We start from the raw sequence: 21,751 nt of genomic DNA on the forward strand, positions 1-21,751 counted from the left end.
TGAAGTAAGTTAAAATGATTTTATGTGTTTTCTTGATGTGTATTGTAACAGTCACCTGTTTGCTTGCGGATTTGCGGCGCAGATCCGTCCCACATCGGCAAATGATGAGAAATTGGAATTGTGTATAATAGCTAGTACGAAACTACTAAATAACTTGGGTTAATCATTTTGGGCCGAGTGGAAAGTGGGCCCAAAAGTTATTTGGGCTAGTTTGGCCCCGGCTGTTTTAATTGGTATCAGAGCCACCCTGAGTCAGACAAATTGTGCGAAGCTAGTGGGCCTGCGAGGAAAGGGCTACCCGTGAGAGACGAGGTGGAGCCGCCCGAGGTACTAGCGAACCACAATACCCAAGGGTCTAGTCCTAGTCAGCAATTGTATCCATTCAGTTGCGACGAGAACGTCGCAAATTTAGCGGGACCGAGTGTAACGGTCACCTGCTTGCTTGTGGATTTGCGGCGCAAATCCGTCCTACATCGGCAGATGATGAGAAATTAGAATTGTATATAATAACTAGCACGAAACTACTAAATAATTTGGGTTAACCATTTGACCGAGTGGAAAGTGGGCCCAAAAGTTATTTGGGCCAGTTTGGGCCCGGCTGTTTCATGTATGCTATGCTATGTTTGCTTATATGGTTGAACATTTGATGATGAATGCTCTTAAGAGGGAAATAATATAATACTCGGTTAAACTCCAGTGTCGAAATTTCAACTTTCCGACGGAATCACTAGTGAAATTCGAAATCTCGAAACCGAAATCTTTAAAAATGAGTAAAATGGGTTTTTTATAAAATGAATTTGAAACATTTTAAAAACGTGTTTAAAAAAAATTAGAAAAGTTTTAAGGTTCAGCAATGGAAGGTGGCTCCTCCAACCATCTATAAAAGGGCTCCAGCCCAAAAAGAAGAGGACTCTTTCTCCATTTTCCGGGCAGAGGTATGTCCACGCACCCTCTTTGATGATTTTGAATTGTTTCTTCTTCTTTTTTTAAAGGATTCCAAATTCTTCCTCTGAGTTTTGAAGATTAAAGTTATGGGTTAAGAGTTAAAAGTCAAAAACATTCAAACCTCTTTTTCCCCTTTCAAATTCTTGCTGCAACTGTATGTTTGTCTCAAGAAGGTAAGTCATCCTTGTATCTCTTCTGTTATTTGAGTTTTTAAATGATAATTAGTTGTTTATATGGTTTGATTATGTATGCAAGGGATGAGTTTTTAGTTTAAAGGAAATCTTGAGCATGTTGGATGAGTTGTTTGAATGCATGTTTAAGTTTAGGTTAGTTTTAAATATTTCTTGTGTTTTGGGTTGTATATGGTTGTTTTTAAGTCAATAAAAACATCAACAAAACAAATTATTTATTCATAAGTCAATCTAGAGGTGGAGATAAACAACCCACATCTCTGAGCAGGGGAGAAGCAGTTGGTCGTCCCTATACAGAAGGGGCAGAGGACGACCATACTAAAACAGCAAAAAGATGCAACCTGGAACCACAGATGAAATGGAGAAAAAACGAAAGTTTCTTCTCTCTCTAGCAACCTAGAGGGATACAAATAATGTATATGGGTCCAAAGTATTGATATATAGGTTATTTTGATTGGTATAGGTTTTAGCTCTGTTTGATACTGGAGTTGTTCATTTAAACTTGGAAGTCAATTATATATATATATAAGTAAATTTCTTCATAGCATATGGAAGCCAGGTTCACATCTTGAACCTATAATTAGACCCTGGAAAGAATTTGAATTAACCTTATAAAGTTACGAGCATCTGGTGTACAAGATATAATTAGATCACACAAACAAATTCACAATGAAGAAATAATTATGCCGTCATTATTTAATTACACTGTACAACTGATCTTGGTTTTTAATAAGCACAACTTGGAATGAGCTTCACTTTTATGGATTTTTGGTGCAGCCGCCAGCAGGCTGTTTGAGTACTAGTAAGTCCATTCTTTGGGAAGAAATATCTCCGGCGAAGAATTCTCATTCTGCGATACCACACAACATTCTGTTGATGCATCCTTGCTATTTTTATTTTTCATTGAAACACAGTCTCCACCTTTTGATTTATTCTTTGCATCTGCAGATGATAATCACTGTTATAACAAAGAGCATAAAGCAGCAACAAGTTTAAAAAAAAAAAGACAGGGATGCAAAATTATGAAGAATAACCTTGGCGGCGAGATATCTGCAGGCCAATTTCATGGGCATTGAGATTAAGAGCTTGAACTACTCGCGCAGGTAGAAGAACAGGAGCACAAGCTGCAAAGTCATGTTTGTTTTGAGTTGATAAAAGACAGATGATTATATATCTGTGAATTTAAGAAATGGATGGTACCTGGCCTCTTGCTGGATTGCAAGTTTGTGCCTGCTCTTCTTGGAAGAAAAACTCCAGTCCCACATGAATTTTCACCCGTATCTAGAAAAATAGCTTGCATTCCATGTCCTCCTGATGCCCAATTAATGGGGTATTTTGTTCTACCATGAGGCTTTGGGCTAGATTTTGAGCGCTGTGGAAACATACAGATTAGGATTAGCAAATGTTTCCCTTCCACCTTCTACCAAAAACTGGTTTCTAAATAAATAAATAAAGTTCAAAGTTTCTTGATCAGAAAAGAAAATCTTTTAGTTAGGTATATAGTAATCTGACAGAAACTATCTACCATGCAGAAAATCCTTCGTTAACCCCCTCAAGTCAACTACAAAGATATCTGAATCTAATATTTTTTTAAGTAATGCTTTTGGATTATATATATATCGTAATTTTTATTTAAATAGTTTATGGATATATTAATTTTTTAAATAAGAAAATTAAAAAGTAAAAACTCGAATTTAAATACAACGAAATTATGAGAGATATTAAATAATCAGCAAAACTAGACTTGGCACTGTTTGAGTAATTTTTCCTTCCATCAATAGCATTGTACGCCGTCGTTTCCCTAGCAATACTTTTCCATGTCACAGCTAATGCCCATCTTAGAGGAAGAAACATAACAGCAAAATGTGAAATGTCAAATTGTTTCGAGATCCTAATGATCAACTTTAACTTAAAGTCTGCATCAACCACAACGATTTTAACTCTGTGAGCCCATGTAGGATTCATTATCAATAAAAAGGACTGACAATACACATTCATATAGGAAATAGCAAATAATGGTTTCAGGTTTCTTGCAAACTAAGGATTTTTCATGTTTTATGGTTAGAAAAAGGCTTTTCATGTTTCAATAATTGAACGGGCATCGATGGGTTGGAAAATTAGCAATATCATGGGAGAGTAAAGTTCAAATTTTACCAGCCGACATAGTCCCAGCTTCAGGCAGGGATCGGTTCCTGAAACCGAGCATTTTAAATCGAATAGTGGGATTTGTTTTTTTAAAAAAAATTATATTTTAATTCGGTTCTAATTTCAATTTCTATTCAAAACTAGAAGTTTACTTTTCCTATTAGGACCAGATCGACAAAAGTGGTCTAAAATTAATGAATTTATCTAAAAAAAATTTTGCTTCTCCAAAAAGGAAGAAGAAAGCTCTAAGAATAAAAGAACAAACAAGGAAAAAGAAGAGGAAGAAAGAAATGCAGAGGTACCAGCTGTTGCGGCTGCAGAGGCAATTTAGCAAGATTACGATACTGATGACAGTGGTGGTGGTGGTGGTGGTGGTCTTCCTGGAGAAAAGAAAGAAGGAATGTAAAGTTCAAAGCAAATGCCAAATGCCCATTAATGAATGGACCCTAAAACAGAGATAATGATGGTGAAAATGTGATGATCACGATGATGATCAAAGTGCTTCTGATCATCAAGAGATACCTTGGTTTCCCATATTGCTTCATGTTTAATCTGAGAAGGAAGCCATGCCATTCCTTCTTCGAACCCAACCTCTTCATCTTCATAACCAGCCATTTAGCAGAGATGGAGAGATTGCCTCAGTTCCCTTGTTGTTTAGAAGTGGCACAGCAGCAGAGAATTGGGAAGCTTAGCCTTGGCTCCAACTTCTAACCTGCTACTTAACTAAATAGTTACCTGGAGTTGTAGAGAGAGAAATTATGATAGATTTTGGGCTGTCAGATTAGATGACCTCTAACATCTTCCTTTATTCTACTGACAAAGCTACGTGGTTTTCCACCCAAATTACATTGGCAATTCTGTATTTATCAGTTTCATTTTTCTAATTTAGCAATTTGACCTCTCTTATTATTTCACTAACCTTGTCAATTTTTCATTTTTGCCCCAAAATTAAGAAATTTTTCAAGATTCTTTTCACCAGGGTAAATCAACCTTCTCTTAAGGTTAGTGAAGAAATTTAAAAACTATAAAAAAAAAAAAAAAGGAGATCTAAGGAGATATGATAAAAACAAAAAGGGCATTTTAGTCATTAAACACAGCATTCAGAGATTAAATTAGAGATGCACCGTGTGGGTTGGGTAAACCCCTCTTTCTACGTAATCACATGCACATTAACAAACCCTCTTCTTCAAAATAAAGGTATTGCAGTTTTTTTAGTAAACCCAAGAAGCAATATTGTTGATTAGTTGAGCTTGTTGCAGGTGATGACTGAGAAGTAGAGCTTGCCTAATCCGGATATGCATGCATAAGATATCCCAAAGCAGAGCTTGTGCCCTGTTCTTCTTAACCACCCGCACCAACCAAAGGAAATCAAGTTTCTCAAACAAAGGCAGAAACCAACGCAAGAGATTATTCAAGGATACATGAATACATGTGTCAAGCAGAATATTTTTGAGGATTATAATAATAGAGAAGTAGAGATATTGGTCGACAACTTCTATAGATCTTCACTGTAACTTGTGTCAAATGCTGCTGCTCAACTTTTGGAGTGACTCTGCACAACCACTTTTCTTCTATAACTAATTTCTTTCTAAAACAAATCAATCTAACATGAAAATATCAATATAATAAGTTAAGGATAAGTTTACCATTCTTCTTTTAAGTGGTAGCTTGCTTCTTTCTTCTTTCCACTTGCTAAGCATTCTAGTCTTCATTGACCCTATATACAACGCAAAGGATATAGTTATTAATAGAGAAAAATTTACTAAATTAAATTAATTTAAAATTTTAATTTAATTTTTTATTTATTTCGATTCAGTTTAATTTTTAATTTTAAAATTTTCAATTATTTCGATTTAATTTAATTTTAATAAAAAAATTAAAACAACGGATAATAATATATTATTTTAATAATTATATAGTAATAATTATTTTAGAAGAATTAGTATCTTATCGAATATGAAATTTGCATTTAATAATTTATGTATGATAATAATTACGACTGTAAAATTTTATTGTACTTTTATGGTTTTACGTAATTTTCATAAATATATTTTTAAGAAAATAAAAAAGTACAAGAAAATTTTCCTAGTAACAAAAGAAAATAAAACTTTTATTGCAATATCACTAATATATTATATCATTAAAAAGTAGTAGTAAATCAAATAACCATATATTAATAGTAATAATAAAAATAATAAATTATATTTATTATATTAAAAATTAATAAAAAATCAAAAGGTTATATATTTATAATGATAATAAAAATAATAAATTTAAATTTATAATTAATATATATAGAAATAAAGCTAAAAATGTAAAAAAAATATATAAATATATAAATGGCATTATATAAATATGTAAATATAATTATACCACTTGAAAATCTCTCATCAATCTATTTTAAAATCACCTTTATATTCAATAATAATTTAATGTATTTGTAATCTTAACATTGAGAGCATATAAACATTAATGTATGGAATTGTAAAATTAATAAGGAGTCATACTATATTTTTAGTGGAATAATTTATAATTTATTATAATAAAAAATTTATTAGGTAGTAAAGGTTTTTATTATAATATATATTTTTATTAATTTTATTTTTGTGCTCCTGTTTGCTTAAGAATTAAATTTAAAAGAGATTGTGATTATCTAATAAAATAATTTTCTTTTAAATTTAAATTTGAATAACAAACTGAACATATATCTAGTTTCAATATGCCTTTCGTATGGAACTCCCCTTTTCTTCCGTTTATGATATTAAAAGGTGAGAAAATAAGTCTGCTCCCATAGACTAGGTTGAGGAGATTTCTGGTGCTATTGTTTCAGTTGTATGTATGATGTTATTTTCCCTCAAAGATATCATATATAGGCATAGCATGGAATTTAGGCAAGAAAAATATATATATATGTATATCTGATTGGGTATAATCTGGTTGAATATTGAAACAACAGTACAAGAATCCACCATGTAAAATAGTTGTTCAATCAGATTAAGTGATAAGGTTCAGAATAAGATGATCAGATAACTAATTACCCCTAATAAGGATGGTCCACAAATAGAAGGGCTTCATAGGGCGCTAGGATCCTGGAAATTTATAACGGACAACCAATGCAGCTTGAAGACTTTAGCTCAATGTCATCTCCTGGCTTCCTGATGTACAAATTCAAAACAGCATGTCAAGTCTGCTAACTCTTCTCCTTCTTCTTCTTCTTAACAATAAATCTCCTAATGCGTACAAGAGTCTCTCTTCTTTCTGCAATTGAACTTTAAGTGCTCAACCCGCAGTATAACTCCTTTTTGTCATTTGATTTCTCAAATTGTCATCCATTGCCAACAGAAGCAATCAAACTAGAAAATATAATATTAAAAACAAGCTTCCAAATGTTCCAGTTATCTGACAAAGTTTTTCTGTTTCATCAAAACACAGGACTTGAGACTTCACTTATACACATGTTGCTAGTAATTTGTAGAAGCCTGTGTGTTTCTTCATTTAACTCAACATTATCTTTCTTCATATGCTCTGCAACTAATAAAGGCATTTTACCTGCTTTAGCATAAGTTCGTAGGAGGGAATTATATACCTCTGTACTTTCATGGCCAGCGTTTCGAAGCAACACAAAAAATTCCCCTGCTCCTTCAACATTCCCTTTCTCCTCAAGATTCCTAAATATTTCTGAAATCAACTTTTCGTCAGGACTCCATTTTTTAGCACTGCCTATGACTTTTTTAAAGCAATCTAAAACTTTTTCCATCTGCTTTGATTTCAAATGGCCCCATGTAAGAAGCTTCCAAGTAGTGTAACAAGGACGAATACCCTTCTGTACCATGCGATGGTGTAGGCTTTGAGCTTGTTCCATCTGGTTTCTATTAATATAAGCTGCAAGCAGTATGTTTGGGATCTGGGGATCACCATGTCCAGAAACTGACTCCCACTCAGAGTAAATATTCTCTGCTTCCTCAATCTCCTCAAGTTTCACAAGGGAACACATCATACAAATGTATTCAGCATCATTCATTTTACAAAAGCATGATTTCATTTTATTCCAGATTCGGCATACACCATTCCTATCTCTCATGTTTGCATGCAAACTGAGGAGGGAAGAATAAGCAGGTCTATTTTTCCGTGAAGCCATCTTCTCCATCTCTTTCAAAGTAGATGCTGCATCTTGAAGGAGTTGGTTTTTTACATATAAGTTAGTTAATGTGCTAAAAGTCATCCAATCCGGATCAACTTTTGCTTTCTTCATCTCCATAAAGACTTCTTTTGCAGTTTCAACATCATTTTGTGAGGCACATGCACTCAGCCACACATTGTAAGTAACAACATCTGGTGAAGTTTTTTTCTTCAACTCCTTAATGACTTCAGGAACCTTCTCCAATTGCCCATTTGCCACATAAAGACATAGCATGCGGTTGTAAGGAAGGTGATTCTTCAAGAAATCACATTCAGACATTTTCTCCATTAAAGCCTCAGCCTTTTCAAGCAACTTATTGTTGACGTAAGTATGAAGAAGAGCAGTACAGGTCTGCCAGCCTCTCATTTTATCTGGGAGATCCTCAAAAAACTTCTCTGCACTACTTAGACCTCGAACCTTTGCAATCAAGTCCAAATGCACAGCATAGTCACCTGGCATGAGCTTGATACCTTGCTGTTGTGTCATCCATTCACAAATCTGCATAAATAATATAAATTCAATAAAACATACTAAAACTAAAGTCCTCTGATCGAGGTTCAAAAACACTTAAAACTCATACACAGAATAGATCAAAAAGCCAGCAAAGGTACCTAAAATTTGAAAGTCTTGCAGCAAATGCACCAGTTATTATTTGTCATGAACATGATCTAATCAAATCCCATATCTAAATCAGTGAAAAATTATTGCTGACGTTTTTGAGGGGGAATCAGGCTTACAAGTATTAAAAAAGTGACAGCAAGACAATTTAAAAGAAAGAGAACGGTCAACCAGACCTCGAGTGCGTGCTTATACCGCTTGAGCTTTCGGAGCTCTCTAACAATTCGATTAAGCTGATACTTTTGTACCTTTTGGCCCTCTGCTTTCCACTTCTCTATTGCAATTACTGCACTGCGTTCGGCGTACACCAGACTAAATAGTCTTCTTCCCAGTGTGTCTGTCCCGCCACCTGTTCTCGTAGTTGCGAATCCGCTCCCAACAGCCTTCTCTGCATTCGCAGTCACCGAGAAGTAGCGCGCGGCGGCCGCAAAGGTTGCCTGAAATCGAATGGACCGGAACCACATTTCCTCCGCACAAGAGCGTTAAACTTTGGGCTTGGCGGTATAAACGTGGACTACCCCACAGGAAAAAACCTCAAAATAAACACTCCGATTATCAAATTTTTACATTCGCGGGGACGACAAGAAAACGGAAAATTCCCAAATCTCAGGGCCCACCACACATCCACGAAATAAGATTCAATAATCGCGTCTTTCACCGAATTTGGTTTATGTTATGAAAATTGTTTTATAAATTTCAAGTGTTTATAAATTATTTAAAATTTTAAATAATTATATATTTAATTAAAATATTTATAAATATAAGTAATAAATATTTTAATAATAATTAATTTATAATTATAATTATAATTATAATTATAATAAATTATACTTTAATTTCTAAGATATATTATAATTAACGGATCAATTTTTATATTTTAAAATCGATCACTTAAATTTTTTTATTTTCAACTATTTCATATATGAAATCTTTCCATTTATTTTTTCATAAACCTCTAAAAATTATTTTTTTTACAGTATTTTATTGCATCATATATCCAAATTCTCTTTTTTCTTTTTTAAATTTGCTATAATTTTTAATTTTATTTACTCTAAAATTTATGTAATTTTAAATATTTAAATTTTTTATTTTTATAGGTTAAATCACATCCATTTCTGAAAATAAAATTTACATTCTTCTTAAATTTCTTATCATTTTTCTATTTTCTTAGTATAAAATTAAACTAATCATATAACAATTAACTCTTTTTTTTATACACTAAAAAGCACATTTTTATTCAAAATAATTTAAAATTTTTCAGTTTGCTGCCATTTCTCAGTTTTATAAGTATGAAATGCAACTAATTTTAAGTATTTTAATCTTTTATATTTTATATATTAAAACATATCGGTCTTTACTAATAAAATTTACAGTTTTATTATTTTTAATTTTTTTTAACTTTTACAACTACAACTACTATTAAAAAATTAATACTTTTAAAATAAAATTTTTAAATTTCCTAATATATATTCAATCCTTCCAAAATAAAGAAAAAAAAACATAAAAGGGCTCTTCTAACTACTAATAAGGCAAGCACGACACAATGAAGCGCGAGGAAGAAGCGTAAAAATAGATAACAGTAAAAACGAGACAGCCTGACAAACCATATTGCGAGAAAAAAAAAAAAAAAAGAACCTTGTAAATAAGGAACTAATATATAAACAAAAGATGGCCACTTCTTTTTCATTTTGAAAATTCAAAATCAAGAACAAATAAAATAGAAGATAAAAAGGCTTATATTATGGGAGAAAGCGAGAAAGAAGATTTTTGTAAAATAATTTTAGAACCTTTTTAATATCAGAAAATGCTCCATAATCATTTAAAATAAAAATTTATCTGCTTGTAATTATTATTTAGAGAAGATATGAAAGACGAAGGGAGAATTGTGTTTTCAAATATAGAAGTTTCCTTTAAATATGTTGTAGGGTATAGTAAAGGTATTATGGGAAGAAAAATATATTTTATTAGATTTGATCAACCATTTACTTTTGAATTAACGGATAAATGCACGGAGAAACTGTGTGTATTTGGATGGAATGAAAATATAGTAGGGTATAGTAAAAGTATTATGGGAAGAAAAATATATTTTGTTAAATTTGATCAGTCATTTACTTTTGAACTAACAAATAAATGTACGGAGAAACTGTGTATTTGGATGAAATAAAAATACAGGGGTTTAAGTGTTTAATTTTAAAAATACAGGTATTGATCTATTAATTATGATATAATTCAGAAACTAAATTTTAATTTACTCTTAAAATTATTAAAATTGATATTAAATAAGATATAGTATAAAATTTTAAAATCAAATGAGAATAATATAGTAATTTATTTGGTCAAATCAATTTTATAAGTTTAGTGCTTAGAAGCATTAAAAGCAAAAATTAATTTCATGCAGTTTTTTTAGATAAATTACACTTTTTTTTCGTAATTAATACATTAATTTTTTTATTTTTAAAATTAAATATTTAAATTTTTAAATTTTATAACCATCTAAATTCAAGTCCCACCATTCAAAAACTCGCTCATGTAAGGGTGAAATAATGAAAATATCCCTTTTTTTTAATCCTAATATCTCCTCACATTCAAGGGATTTTTGCCGGTGTTTATTAGAAAAATATTGATTGTTAGTAATATTTTTTTAAAATATATTAACAGATGACGCCTATTTACATTGTTTTAAAAGTATTAAGAGGAAAGTTTACTAAAGAGAGAGTGAAGAAAATGTGAAAAAAAATCTACAAACTAAGAATAGACTATTGAAATAATTTATTTCAATATGGTTCAATTATTGTCTACAACAAATTATTTGTTGTGGTTATAACATCTGGGATATACAAATAGTTTCTCTTTGTTATTTTAAAATTTTAGGTATTATTTGGACAAAATCTGAAATAAAAAATTACTCTGATTTAGTAAATACTTATTTTTGTATTTATAAAAATTTGTATCTTGCATCTTGAATGTACTTACAAAATAGTTTTCCTATTTTGTAAAAAAAATATTATAAGAGTGAAAATAGAAAATTAAGAGATACTTACACAGTTTCAAAAAATTTGAATTTAATGTTGAATTGTTTACTATATAATCGTAATAGTATAAATGATTGCAATATTGATTTTTAGGAGGAGACTGTAAAAGTTATGGACCGAATATTTTGGATTATTTGAAGCAAAGAAGGGGAAGAACATTTTTATGATATGCACGTAGGATCAATTTAATAGTTTTGTCATTCCTAGCAAATTTAAATAGATGTAATCAATACCGTTGGGTGCAGCATGCCTTGTTTGGCTATATAAGAAGCTATGCAAAGCCCATGGGTCTCGTAAATGAGCGGCGCACTGCTTATATTGCAGATTTGGATCTGAGACAGAATAATAATAATATCACCAAGTATTGTCCCAATAAATTCAATGTCAGATATAACGATATACAGTCGGTTAGTGTTCTACCTTAATTTGATACGCCTTTGGCAACATACAACTATTATTATAATAAAAATCATGTCATTAATTGTACATAATTTACCGTATAGTAATGCTAGAATAATTATCGAAGTAACAACGCATGTGTTAGTATAATTTTGGTACCAACTTGACTGAATGGAAGCCGAAGAGGTAATTACTTTTATCATCCTTATTTTTATTTTTAAAGCATGCCAATTCAATTTTTTATTTTTAAAGTACTGGTAATATTTTAACTATGCAGTTTATATGGAAGCCCTTCTCTGAATGTGGTGTATGCTCTGCTAAATTTTTGTCTACAAGGAAAACAAATATGACTACTAGTTATGCCATTAATTTATTTTCATGTTGTTGAGTGGTCTGCTAAATTTTTGTCTACAAAGAAAATAAATATGATGATTAGTTATGCCATTAATTTATTTCTATGTTGTTGAGTGACATCAACCTAACAGTGTGTTGCAACAGTTTAAGTTAGCTCAACCCATTCCGCCATTACGTAAAACAGATGATCTACATGACATAAAATTAACATTTTCTGCTACAAATTAAATGGTCGAACATGAACATTGAATTGCGATATGGAAATCCAAGCACCAACAAATAACTGGCAATATTTCCTTTACTCAACCATTACATTTACATTCACAATACATGAAATGATACAGACGGATTGCAAGTCGGTGGTGTCTCAAAAGGGGTATCCATTGGAGCAATGATAACTTTTATTTCTGTATTTATTATCAAATTAATTACAACTCTAATTTTTTTAATTTCATTTTTAATAAATATAATGTACAAAATGATGGTCTGGAGAACTGTCGCTTATGAACGAGTGAAGCGCGACACCCAACAATAATAGATAAGATTGGAGGTGCAATTAATTCAATGTTTTATACACTAAAAATGTTTGATCGTATTTTCCAAGTGTCACCTCCATAGCTGGCACCATCTTCCCAACCAATTCCAAATGACGTAGATGATGCACCTCGGGCCTTTAAGAATTCTTGAATACATTGTCGCCAAAGTAACATACTTTCAAGGGAGACTGAGATTCCTTCATCAATGCTCGACCGTGGAGTAATACAGATACTAGCACCATTGCATTCCATCCATACGGCTTGTACACAGAAATAGGTCATTCTTCATACGTGCCTTCATATGTGCCAACATAGATAATCTTGCCTCTTTCATTCTCAACACTCTCTCTAGCTTTGGCAGGAGTGCTCTTCCCAACTTCCTGAGCTCTGGAAATGGAGGTGAATGGATTATGGCGGTTGAGTGTAAGGGATTTAAATTGTCCAGAAGATTGGGGCAAATGGAGAGAGGACTTGCTAACTACCTTGATATGAGTTCCTCTAGAGTTCTTTTCGTGTTTTTGTGGTATCGTGGAAGAATGAACCTTTTTATACTCTCTCCAATGTTCAAAACCCCTTACTATTCCATTTCTCGTTTGGTCGCCTCCAATAGTGCCGAAGAGTTGTTTGCCTTGCTTTTTGTGGGAACCACTATTTTTCTAGGATTTATGTTTTATGGACAAATTATTTTAAGGATTGTTTATGGAGTTTTTTGTATGGTTGTTGCTTCATGCCTTCAACCTTGTATTTTCCACTAAATCAATGAAAATCCTCCAATATGCCTCCAGCCGTTTGATTAAAATGTTTTATAACACTTGGGTGGATGAGAAAATTGGATCAATTCTTTTTTCTTTTTCTTTAAAAAAATGACTTTACTGAAAAATATTTTTTGTCAGAATTAGTTAACATTTTATTATTCTTTAATATTATAAAAATCGAATATTTAGTAGATTTTTTGAGATACTAAATAATTAGTTCATAAAATATAACAAATTAATAATACTAATTTACTAAAAATGTAGTATTCTATTTAAAATAAATACATTTGAAGACAGTTTATTAAAAAAAAAACAAGAACTGAATCCAACTTTCTCGCCTGACCCAAGTGTCACAAAACATTTCAATCCAACGGCTGGAGCCACGTTCACAGATGCGAACGTACTCTTTTATTTTTTTTCGTTAATTCGTTCACTTTCACTTCCTTTGCAGCTTTTCCTTACTCTTTTTTTTAATAATTTCCATTCCTCTCTCTTCGAAGCTTCGATGCCAGGCCCTGCCTCTCACACCAGGACCAGCGTGAGAGTCGTAGTTGCAGGGGACCGTGTAACCGGGAAATCTAGCTTGATTGCGGCCGCTGCCACCGAGTCTTTCCCTGACAATGTCCCTCGCGTGCTTCCTCCTACTCGCCTTCCCTCCGATTTCTTCCCCGATCGCGTACCCATCACCATCATCGACACTTCTTCCGCGTATGCACATAATCTCTCTTTCTATGTAAATAAATAAATGTATTGCAGTACTGGGAATCTGCGCTTTTAGGATCCTGTTTGATTCAGAATGTGGCTTAAAATCTCCTGGAAAAGTTTGAAAACGGTGCATTCATCTGTTTTCAGTGACTGCTTTCTAATATGGCAAAAATATTGTAGTTGTTCACTTAAATTTTAAATTTTGAACTAGGCTTTGTTTATGAACAATGTTCTCTTTTTTCTTACAGTTTGGAGAATAGAGGCAAGCTCTTTGAAGAATTGAAGCGGGCAGATGTGGTGGTGTTAACTTATGCTTGTGATCAACCTCTGACACTCAATCATCTGAGTAGTTTTTGGCTTGAGGAACTCCGGCGATTAGAGGTACTTTTATTAGCATTATCTCCTTTATTCATGTGAAGTTATTTGCTCTTTTATCTTTACTGATAACTGAAAATCTTTTTTCTCCTATTTATTCGACCATAAAGATCAAGGCACCGATTGTTGTAGTTGGTTGCAAGGTAGATTTGCGAGATGAGACTCAGCCTGTTGCCCTGGAGCTGTTCATGGGGCCAATCATGAAACGGTATAGGGAAATTGAGACTTGTATAGAATGCTCTGCAGTTACCCTAACACTGGTATGTTTGCCTCAATTTTTTTTTCTCCCAAAAATTACATATTTAGTCTATGTGCAAAGTATCTTATGCTAGCTCACGTTACACTCTAGGATTTAAGCAGTATCTGCATCATTTTTAGCTATGAACAACTGTTTTTATACTGTTTTCTTAAGTACTGCTTTATAAAATAAAATGAAATAAAAATATTAGAAGGGAACAGAATGGCCGCCTCAAGACAGGCAAGATGTGATGAGATCCAATGCTGGAGTAAAAGCATCAGAGAGAGCAGAGTACATAACAGATAGACACTGCTCATAACAATTATGAGATTAAGGAGCCATCTACCTAGAATAGTTGGAGAATGTGAATTTTCTGTGAAGCTTACTCTTCTTTCTTTTTAAAGCTTCTGCATGAGTATTTAGAAGCACTAAGTTTAAAATTTTAGAATTGAACTAAATTGTTTGTAGGTCCCAGACGTTTTCTATTATGCTCAAAAAGCTGTACTTCATCCAGCAACCCCATTATTTGACCAAGAAAATCAAACTTTAAGACCTCGATGTGAGAGGGCATTGAGAAGGATATTTCTTCTTTGTGACCGTGACATGGATGGTGCACTCAATGATACAGAGTTGAATGACTTTCAGGTATTTCTTTTTCTACTTTTGTACTCTTCACATTGTTTTTTCAATGATTGTTTGGGGAATCTGACACATTCAAGTAACTGTAAACAGGTCAAGTGTTTTAATGCTCCACTGCAGCCTGCTGAAATAGTGGGTGTGCGAAGAGTTGTACAGGAAAAGAAGAAAGAAGGTGTAAATGACCTGGGTCTTACCCTTGAAGGGTTCCTTTTTCTCCACACCCTTTTTATAGAAAAAGGGCGACTTGAAACAACATGGTCTGTGTTGAGAAAATTTGGCTATGATGATGAATTAAAAATCAGAGATGATCTTCTTCCTGTTTCATCAAAGCATGCTCCTGACCAGGTATCACTTAGTTATACTCAACTTACCATAGATTTTATTTTTGGTGTTGGCAAGTTGGAAATTTAATTATGCTCTACTATTTTCTTGTTTCTGCAGATACAAAAATCATTACTTGGTTTTGAAAGTTTCTGAATTTCATGGACAGTTGTCCTTTGAAACATATTTTGCATGTGTGGGGGTGTGCATGTGTGTGTGTGTACTGGGTAAAAAAGGGATGGTCTAAGACTTAGCATCAGTACATTACTTTCTATTCCTCCCATATTTACAGTCATTAACTTGCACATGTTTTCATTGGTTTCAAGATCCTGAGTAGTTGACAATCAAGGTACCTATTTGTAGCTCATAATGGTTGAATAAAGAATACTTGCATTTGAATTTGATAAGTTTTTTGTTCTACCACTGGATATTTGTCATTTAAAATGTCATGTTAAGTGCATGGTTGCTAAAAGAATTTTATGATACATGGTGTTAAACACTTACCTTTGATAATTTAAAATATGTTTCTTTCATTGATAATTTCTCTTTTAGTTGTTTTGGAGTGTTATGTACTCACCTCTTTTATATTTTCATTTTGTAGAGTATAGAGATGACAATTGAAGCTGTGGAGTTTCTTCGTGGTATCTTCCGATTGTTTGACATTAATAATGTATGTACTAATCTATGCTAAATTCTTATATTATCATTTTGCTCCATGATAGGTTGTTTGTTTGTTTGTTTTATCCCAGCATCTAGAAGTCCTAACATTTTATCTTGACATTTACTAGCATGGAGCACTACGACCTGCTGATCTTGACGAGCTATTTTCAACTGCTCCAGAAAAGTAAGTTTAGTTATTTGGTTTTATTTATTGATTTAATGCATTGCAATTGTTGATTTTTTTTCGGTCAAACATATTCTCTTTTCCGCTGAGTTGATTTAGTGCATCTTTGTAACTTGCTTACAGTTGACAATGGATCAACGTTTCATGCAAGTTTTAGTCAGCCACTTGCAGGGGGGAAAATAACAATGCTGGTCTCTGCTGGGTACAAAGTGTTGAATATAGTTGCTTATTTTTCATATAGGTAGTGAATTTGCTGCAAGTGGTCATACAGTGTCTTTAATTGTTAGAACATGCAAATGTCTGTTGCCCTTAGTACTGGCCTAGCAATTTCATAGTACTATCCCAACTTTATCTTCTGCCCAACCTTTTTTATGCTGAAGCTGTGGAACTCTTTTTTAGAAGAAGTCATCACTCATCAAGATGACTTGAACTTGTATATGCTAACAATCATGCTTTTGGAGTTATTTGGAGTGGGACTTTACATGCCTTTCTGTTCTCTACTGGAACTATTGACTTCTTGTTTTAAACATCCAATTTATTATTTTCAACGTCTGTACTATGATCTTGGAATGGTTTCTTATGATTGCTCAATATATAGTTTCTCATATGTGCAATTCCTTCCTATATTCAGTCCTTGGTGTGAGGCACCTTACAGGGATGCTGCAGAAAGAACAACACAGAGGAATTTAACTCTTAAGGGTTTCCTGGCTGAGGTGTGTTTTTTTTTAATTCTTTCTCTGCCTAGGTGTCTTAGGGCCTCCAAGTATGTTGTACTAGCCATTTCCTTAATCTTTGAAATGTGAAAATGTTTTTCTTTAGGCCTATTGACGTTAAAAAGCCAAATGTTCGTGTATTGTGGCAACTTAATCCAATTTTTTAAATCTCTGTAATAGTCTAGATTTTTCAAACTTGGTTACTATTTTATCCAATTTTCAAATTCAATTTAGGGAAAGTGTGTATAATCCCACATGTCAATACAACCAGCCTTTTTTTTTAAAAAAATTTTATACAGATTTCCACATGACACATAAGCTTGTTCTTAATGATTCCATGGTAAATTTAGAGATTTTCTTTTGTGAATTTACAGTAACATTTAGTTAATTAGTTTTACGCATGGATTCATTTTTTTAAGAAATAAGCCTATTTGTTACATGGGACACACGTATCAAGAATAAAAGAAAAAATGTCAAGTTCATTCAAATTTTTGTTTTGGAGCCTGTAAAAGGATAATATTTGTTGTTATTCACAATAAATATTACAACATATTTATACATATGAGACGGTATCTAAACAGGAAGGAAAATTAAACTTATGATTATACAATCCCTAAGATTAAGGGACTGACCCATCTATCAATATTTATTTTCTATATTAACATATTTACTTCCTATAACTTATAACACTCTCCCTCAAGTTGGAGCATAAATGTTAATCATGCCCAACTTGTTACATATATAATCAACTCGAGTTCCATTTAGAGTTTTAGTGAAAATATCTCCTAATTGTTCTCCAGTTCGGATATGTCCTGTTGATATTATCTTTTGTTGGACCTTTTCACGAACAAAATAACAATCAATCTCGATGTGTTTAGTCCTCTCATGAAATACTGGATTGGAGGCAATGTGGATAGCTGCTTGATTATCACACTACAACTTAGCAGGCACCGAATTTGTGAACCCAACTTCTTCCAATAGTTGATGTACCCACAAGACTTCACAAACGGCTTGTGCCATGACTCGATATTCAGATTCAGCACTAGAACGGGAGACCACATTTTGCTTCTTACTTTTCCATGAGACCAAGTTACCTCCCACATGAACACAATACTCAATAGTTGACCTCCTATCAACCTTCGAGCATGTCCAATCAGTATCAGAAAAGCATTCAATATTTGAGTGCCCATGATTACCATAGAATAGGCCACTGAGGCCCTTTAAGTAACAAAGGATCAGAAGAACAGTACCCGTAAACAGTACCCGCGAACAATATCAATGAACAGTACCGAATATGAACCGTACAAAAAAAAACCTCTACCCAACGACCGAACGGCAAACAAACCTCAGATCTGACAAGGAGATGGTGTGGCGACTCCAGCGATGGTGAGATCCAAATATTACCCTTTATGGGTAATCCAAATGAACAGAGTCCTAAGTCTCCAAAAAAAAAAAATTTTAAACTTGATGAGAGAGAGAAAAAAATTAAATCTTTATGAGAATGACTCTGATACGATGTAGAAGGATAATATTTGTTGTTATTCACAATAAAGATTATAATCTATTTATACATGAGAGACGGTATCTAAACAGGAAGGAAATCAAACTTATGATTATATAATCCCTAAGATTAAGGGACTGACCCATCTATCAATATTTACTTCCTATATTAATATATTTACTTCCTATAACTTATAACAGAGCCTATAAATCAGATGCGTTCTAGTTAAATTATAAGTACATATTTCATTTTTGACACTATTTCGGATGTGTCTATTAATCCATATCTTGGCTCGAAAAGGAGTAGGTTTTAGAAAGGATCTTAGAGTGTCTAAGGTGGGGCTAGAAGGGTCTCTTAATGCTTTTTGAGTTATATCGAGATTATTAAAATATCTCTTTTCTTTCAATTGCTACCCCAATTGTATTGCCATGTAGGATTATACAAACTTCTCCCAAACTGAATCTCGATATTGGATAAAAATTGCAACCAATGTTCACAATTTGAATATTGTACCAATATTTGAAAATTAGACTGAATGGCTTATGAATTTCTTATTATTGGTGAATGTTATTTGGTAATAATATTTTTAATTGAGTTAAAGAACATATTCTTGAAGGAAGATGCTCGTGAAATATCAAATTTATTTTGGATCTTGATAGGACATTTATCTGTGTTTGCTCTTATGTTATAACACTGCAGAAGATGGTTTTTTGTCAATTTGTTTAAGATATGCCACAACTCGGTATTCCTTTTAAAAAGCATGCATTGTTTTCTTTTATGAGTTTAAGTTTTAAATCCATTACTTTGTAATCTTCTTGAACTATTTGTCAGTTTTGAATATGTGGCTGCAGTGGGACCTTATGACGTTGCTTAATCCAAAGGGTAGCTTGGCTAATCTTATATATGTTGGTTATGGTGGAAATCCTGCTTCAGCATTACGAGTTACTCGAAGAAGAACAGTGGATCGCAAGAAGCAACAAACAGAAAGAAATGTTTTTCATTGCTTAGTTTTTGGCCCAAAAGATGCTGGAAAGTCTGCTCTGTTGAGTTCTTTTTTAGAAAGGTTTTGAATCTTTACATGGCTGATATGGCTCAATCTGTTGATATGTTCTTTGGTAGTTTTATTTATTGTCTATTTTCTGAGTCATCGTAGGTGTAGCTAGTTTTCTTTCCATCTTCATTGGCTTTTCATTTTTTTCTTTTTTTACATTTGTTTCCTATAAGCAATACTGAATTTGTGCTGCTAACTTCAACCACAGGCCATTCTCAGCAGTTCATAATCCATCAAGGGCTCAGTGTTATGCAGCAAATGTTGTTGACCAGCACGGGGTTAGTAGAAGCAGAAGTGGTGAATATGGGTTGTTGTACATATACTATTCTAATTTCTCAGCAGCTTTCTGTCATAAATGAATCACAAGAATATGTTTTATTGTATATCTGTAATTTGATATTTAGGAGACAAATATCTCTCATCTTCTCATTGATTGCAGATTTGAGCTCTATGGTCGTGTTTCTTAATGTCGTTATTTGTCTAGGGCAACAAGAAGACTCTTGTTTTGCAAGAGATTCCAGAAGATGGAGCGATGAAAGTTTTGTCACATAGAGAATCTCTGGCAGCATATGATGTTGCTATTTTCGTCTATGATAGGTAATTTTGACTCTCATATTTGTTTATGAATCTGTCATTTATTAGGAGGTAGCCATTTATTCATGTATAATACATTTACATTTACAGCTAAATGTAGTATGATACTGCTTGTTAATATCATCTTTCTCCCACATTCTTTAATCGCTATCCCATTATCTCTGCTTTTGTCCATGAGGACACTCGCTATGGCTGAGACTGCAATGCTTCTTCTCTCAAATTTTCAATTACAGGTTTCCTGGAAAGGTGTCAATATTTGTTTGGCATTAGGTTAACTTCTTATTTTCGAGTGCTTTGGTGAAAATATAGACATCACGACTTGACGTAACATTTCTATTTTCAGTTCAAACGAATATTCATGGAAAAGATCTTGTGAAGTGCTTGTGGAGGTAGCTAGACGAGGTGAAGAAAGTGGCTACGGGGTGCCTTGCCTTCTTATTGCAGCCAAGGACGATTTGGATCCATATCCAATGGCACTACAAGATTCACTAGCTGTATACACTTCTGCTGTTGTCAACCTCATATTTGCCTATTCAATTTCCTAATCATGATTCGCCTGCAAAGCAAATAAAAATAAAAACCTAAGATTTGCATAGACATAGATATATGATGTACCCTTTTTGCATAAGTTCATCATTGCGCATCTTTCTTATTTTTAATTTCAATTTCCATTTTAGGTTTGTGAGGAGTTGGGAATAGAGGCTCCTATTCCTGTCAGCGTAAAATTAGGGGAAACAAATAATGTGTTCTGTAGAATTCTAAGTGCAGCAGAACGCCCTCATTTGAGCATTCCTGAAACTGAGGCTGGTAGGAGACGCAAATACTTTCGCCAACTTGTCAATCACTCTCTTCTGTTTGTGTCAGGTTCATCCTTTCTCTCCCAGTCTTCATTTGGTATGATTAATTTTGCAAGAAAAAAGCATGCAAGATTTCAATTTCTTTTAAAATGAAAACATTTGATGTTAAATAAGGATTAAATTCTTTTATATAAAATAAAAAATTTATAGAAAAGAAATTAACTGAATTAAATTTTTGTGAATTGCATTGACTGATTTCTATTTTAAATTTACAGTTGGGGCTGCTTTCACTGTCGTTGGGGTGGCAGCTTTTCGTGCTTACAATGCAAGGAAGAATTCTTCTACGTAGATTCTATATCAAGTGCTTGCGATTTCGCCACTTCAAAGGAAGGTTTTAAATTTGCAAAGCTGGACCACGAGGAAATCCGTGCATAAAATTTTTAATCCTCTTTTTAGTAGCATATCTATTCTTTTGTCATTTATTTATTTGCCTAAAGGTGGGTAAACCACAAATACAGTTTAATTATATTCTTCCTCTCTCAACATAAAAAATTCAATTTTCTCTTCTAATATTCAACAAATAAATCACAATTTACAATAATGGGTCAACAATAATCTACAATTAACCTTACAAGCAACAGATAATAATTGACAATTGAAATCAAGCTCATAGAGAAAGAATTTTGAAGCGAGGAGGCGTAGACGCACAACGGCTGACGATATTGATAAGCATATATGTACTAGGTGACAAAATCATTTTTTTTTTAAAAAGATGGTACCAATATAAAATGTCCGATTCAATCCGTAAACCCAATTCT

The 21,751-nt window shown here is 32.9% G+C and overlaps 3 protein-coding genes across 3 annotated transcripts; 1 reads left to right on the forward strand and 2 right to left on the reverse strand.

Moving 5' to 3' along the window:
* Positions 1-1,739: 1,739 nt before the first annotated feature.
* LOC110616223 lies at positions 1,740-4,159 on the reverse strand. Its single transcript, XM_021758571.2, has 5 exons — positions 3,804-4,159; positions 3,584-3,661; positions 2,337-2,508; positions 2,171-2,260; positions 1,740-2,078 (listed from the first exon to the last, which is right to left on the reverse strand). Exons 1-5 carry the CDS (start codon positions 3,894-3,896, stop codon positions 1,936-1,938), a joined length of 576 nt encoding a protein of 191 aa, XP_021614263.1. The 5' UTR covers positions 3,897-4,159; the 3' UTR covers positions 1,740-1,935.
* Positions 4,160-6,196: 2,037 nt separating this feature from the next.
* Positions 6,197-8,704, reverse strand: LOC110614523 (pentatricopeptide repeat-containing protein At4g02820, mitochondrial). Its single transcript, XM_021756077.2, has 2 exons — positions 8,256-8,704; positions 6,197-7,959 (listed from the first exon to the last, which is right to left on the reverse strand). The coding sequence occupies exons 1-2, from the start codon at positions 8,541-8,543 to the stop codon at positions 6,703-6,705; spliced, it is 1,545 nt and encodes a 514-aa protein (XP_021611769.1). The 5' UTR covers positions 8,544-8,704; the 3' UTR covers positions 6,197-6,702.
* Positions 8,705-13,578: 4,874 nt separating this feature from the next.
* On the forward strand, positions 13,579-21,503 carry LOC110614524 (mitochondrial Rho GTPase 2). The gene is made up of 14 exons (XM_021756078.2): positions 13,579-13,863; positions 14,109-14,241; positions 14,346-14,495; positions 14,942-15,118; positions 15,206-15,457; positions 16,035-16,103; positions 16,222-16,277; positions 16,909-16,990; positions 19,343-19,554; positions 19,751-19,820; positions 20,027-20,139; positions 20,480-20,630; positions 20,814-21,000; positions 21,209-21,503. The coding sequence occupies exons 1-14, from the start codon at positions 13,661-13,663 to the stop codon at positions 21,280-21,282; spliced, it is 1,929 nt and encodes a 642-aa protein (XP_021611770.1). The 5' UTR covers positions 13,579-13,660; the 3' UTR covers positions 21,283-21,503.
* The last annotated feature ends 248 nt before the right edge of the window (positions 21,504-21,751 follow it).

The sequence above is a fragment of the Manihot esculenta genome, chromosome 5 (genome assembly GCF_001659605.2).
Source record: "Manihot esculenta cultivar AM560-2 chromosome 5, M.esculenta_v8, whole genome shotgun sequence".
Lineage (NCBI taxonomy): Eukaryota > Viridiplantae > Streptophyta > Magnoliopsida > Malpighiales > Euphorbiaceae > Manihot > Manihot esculenta.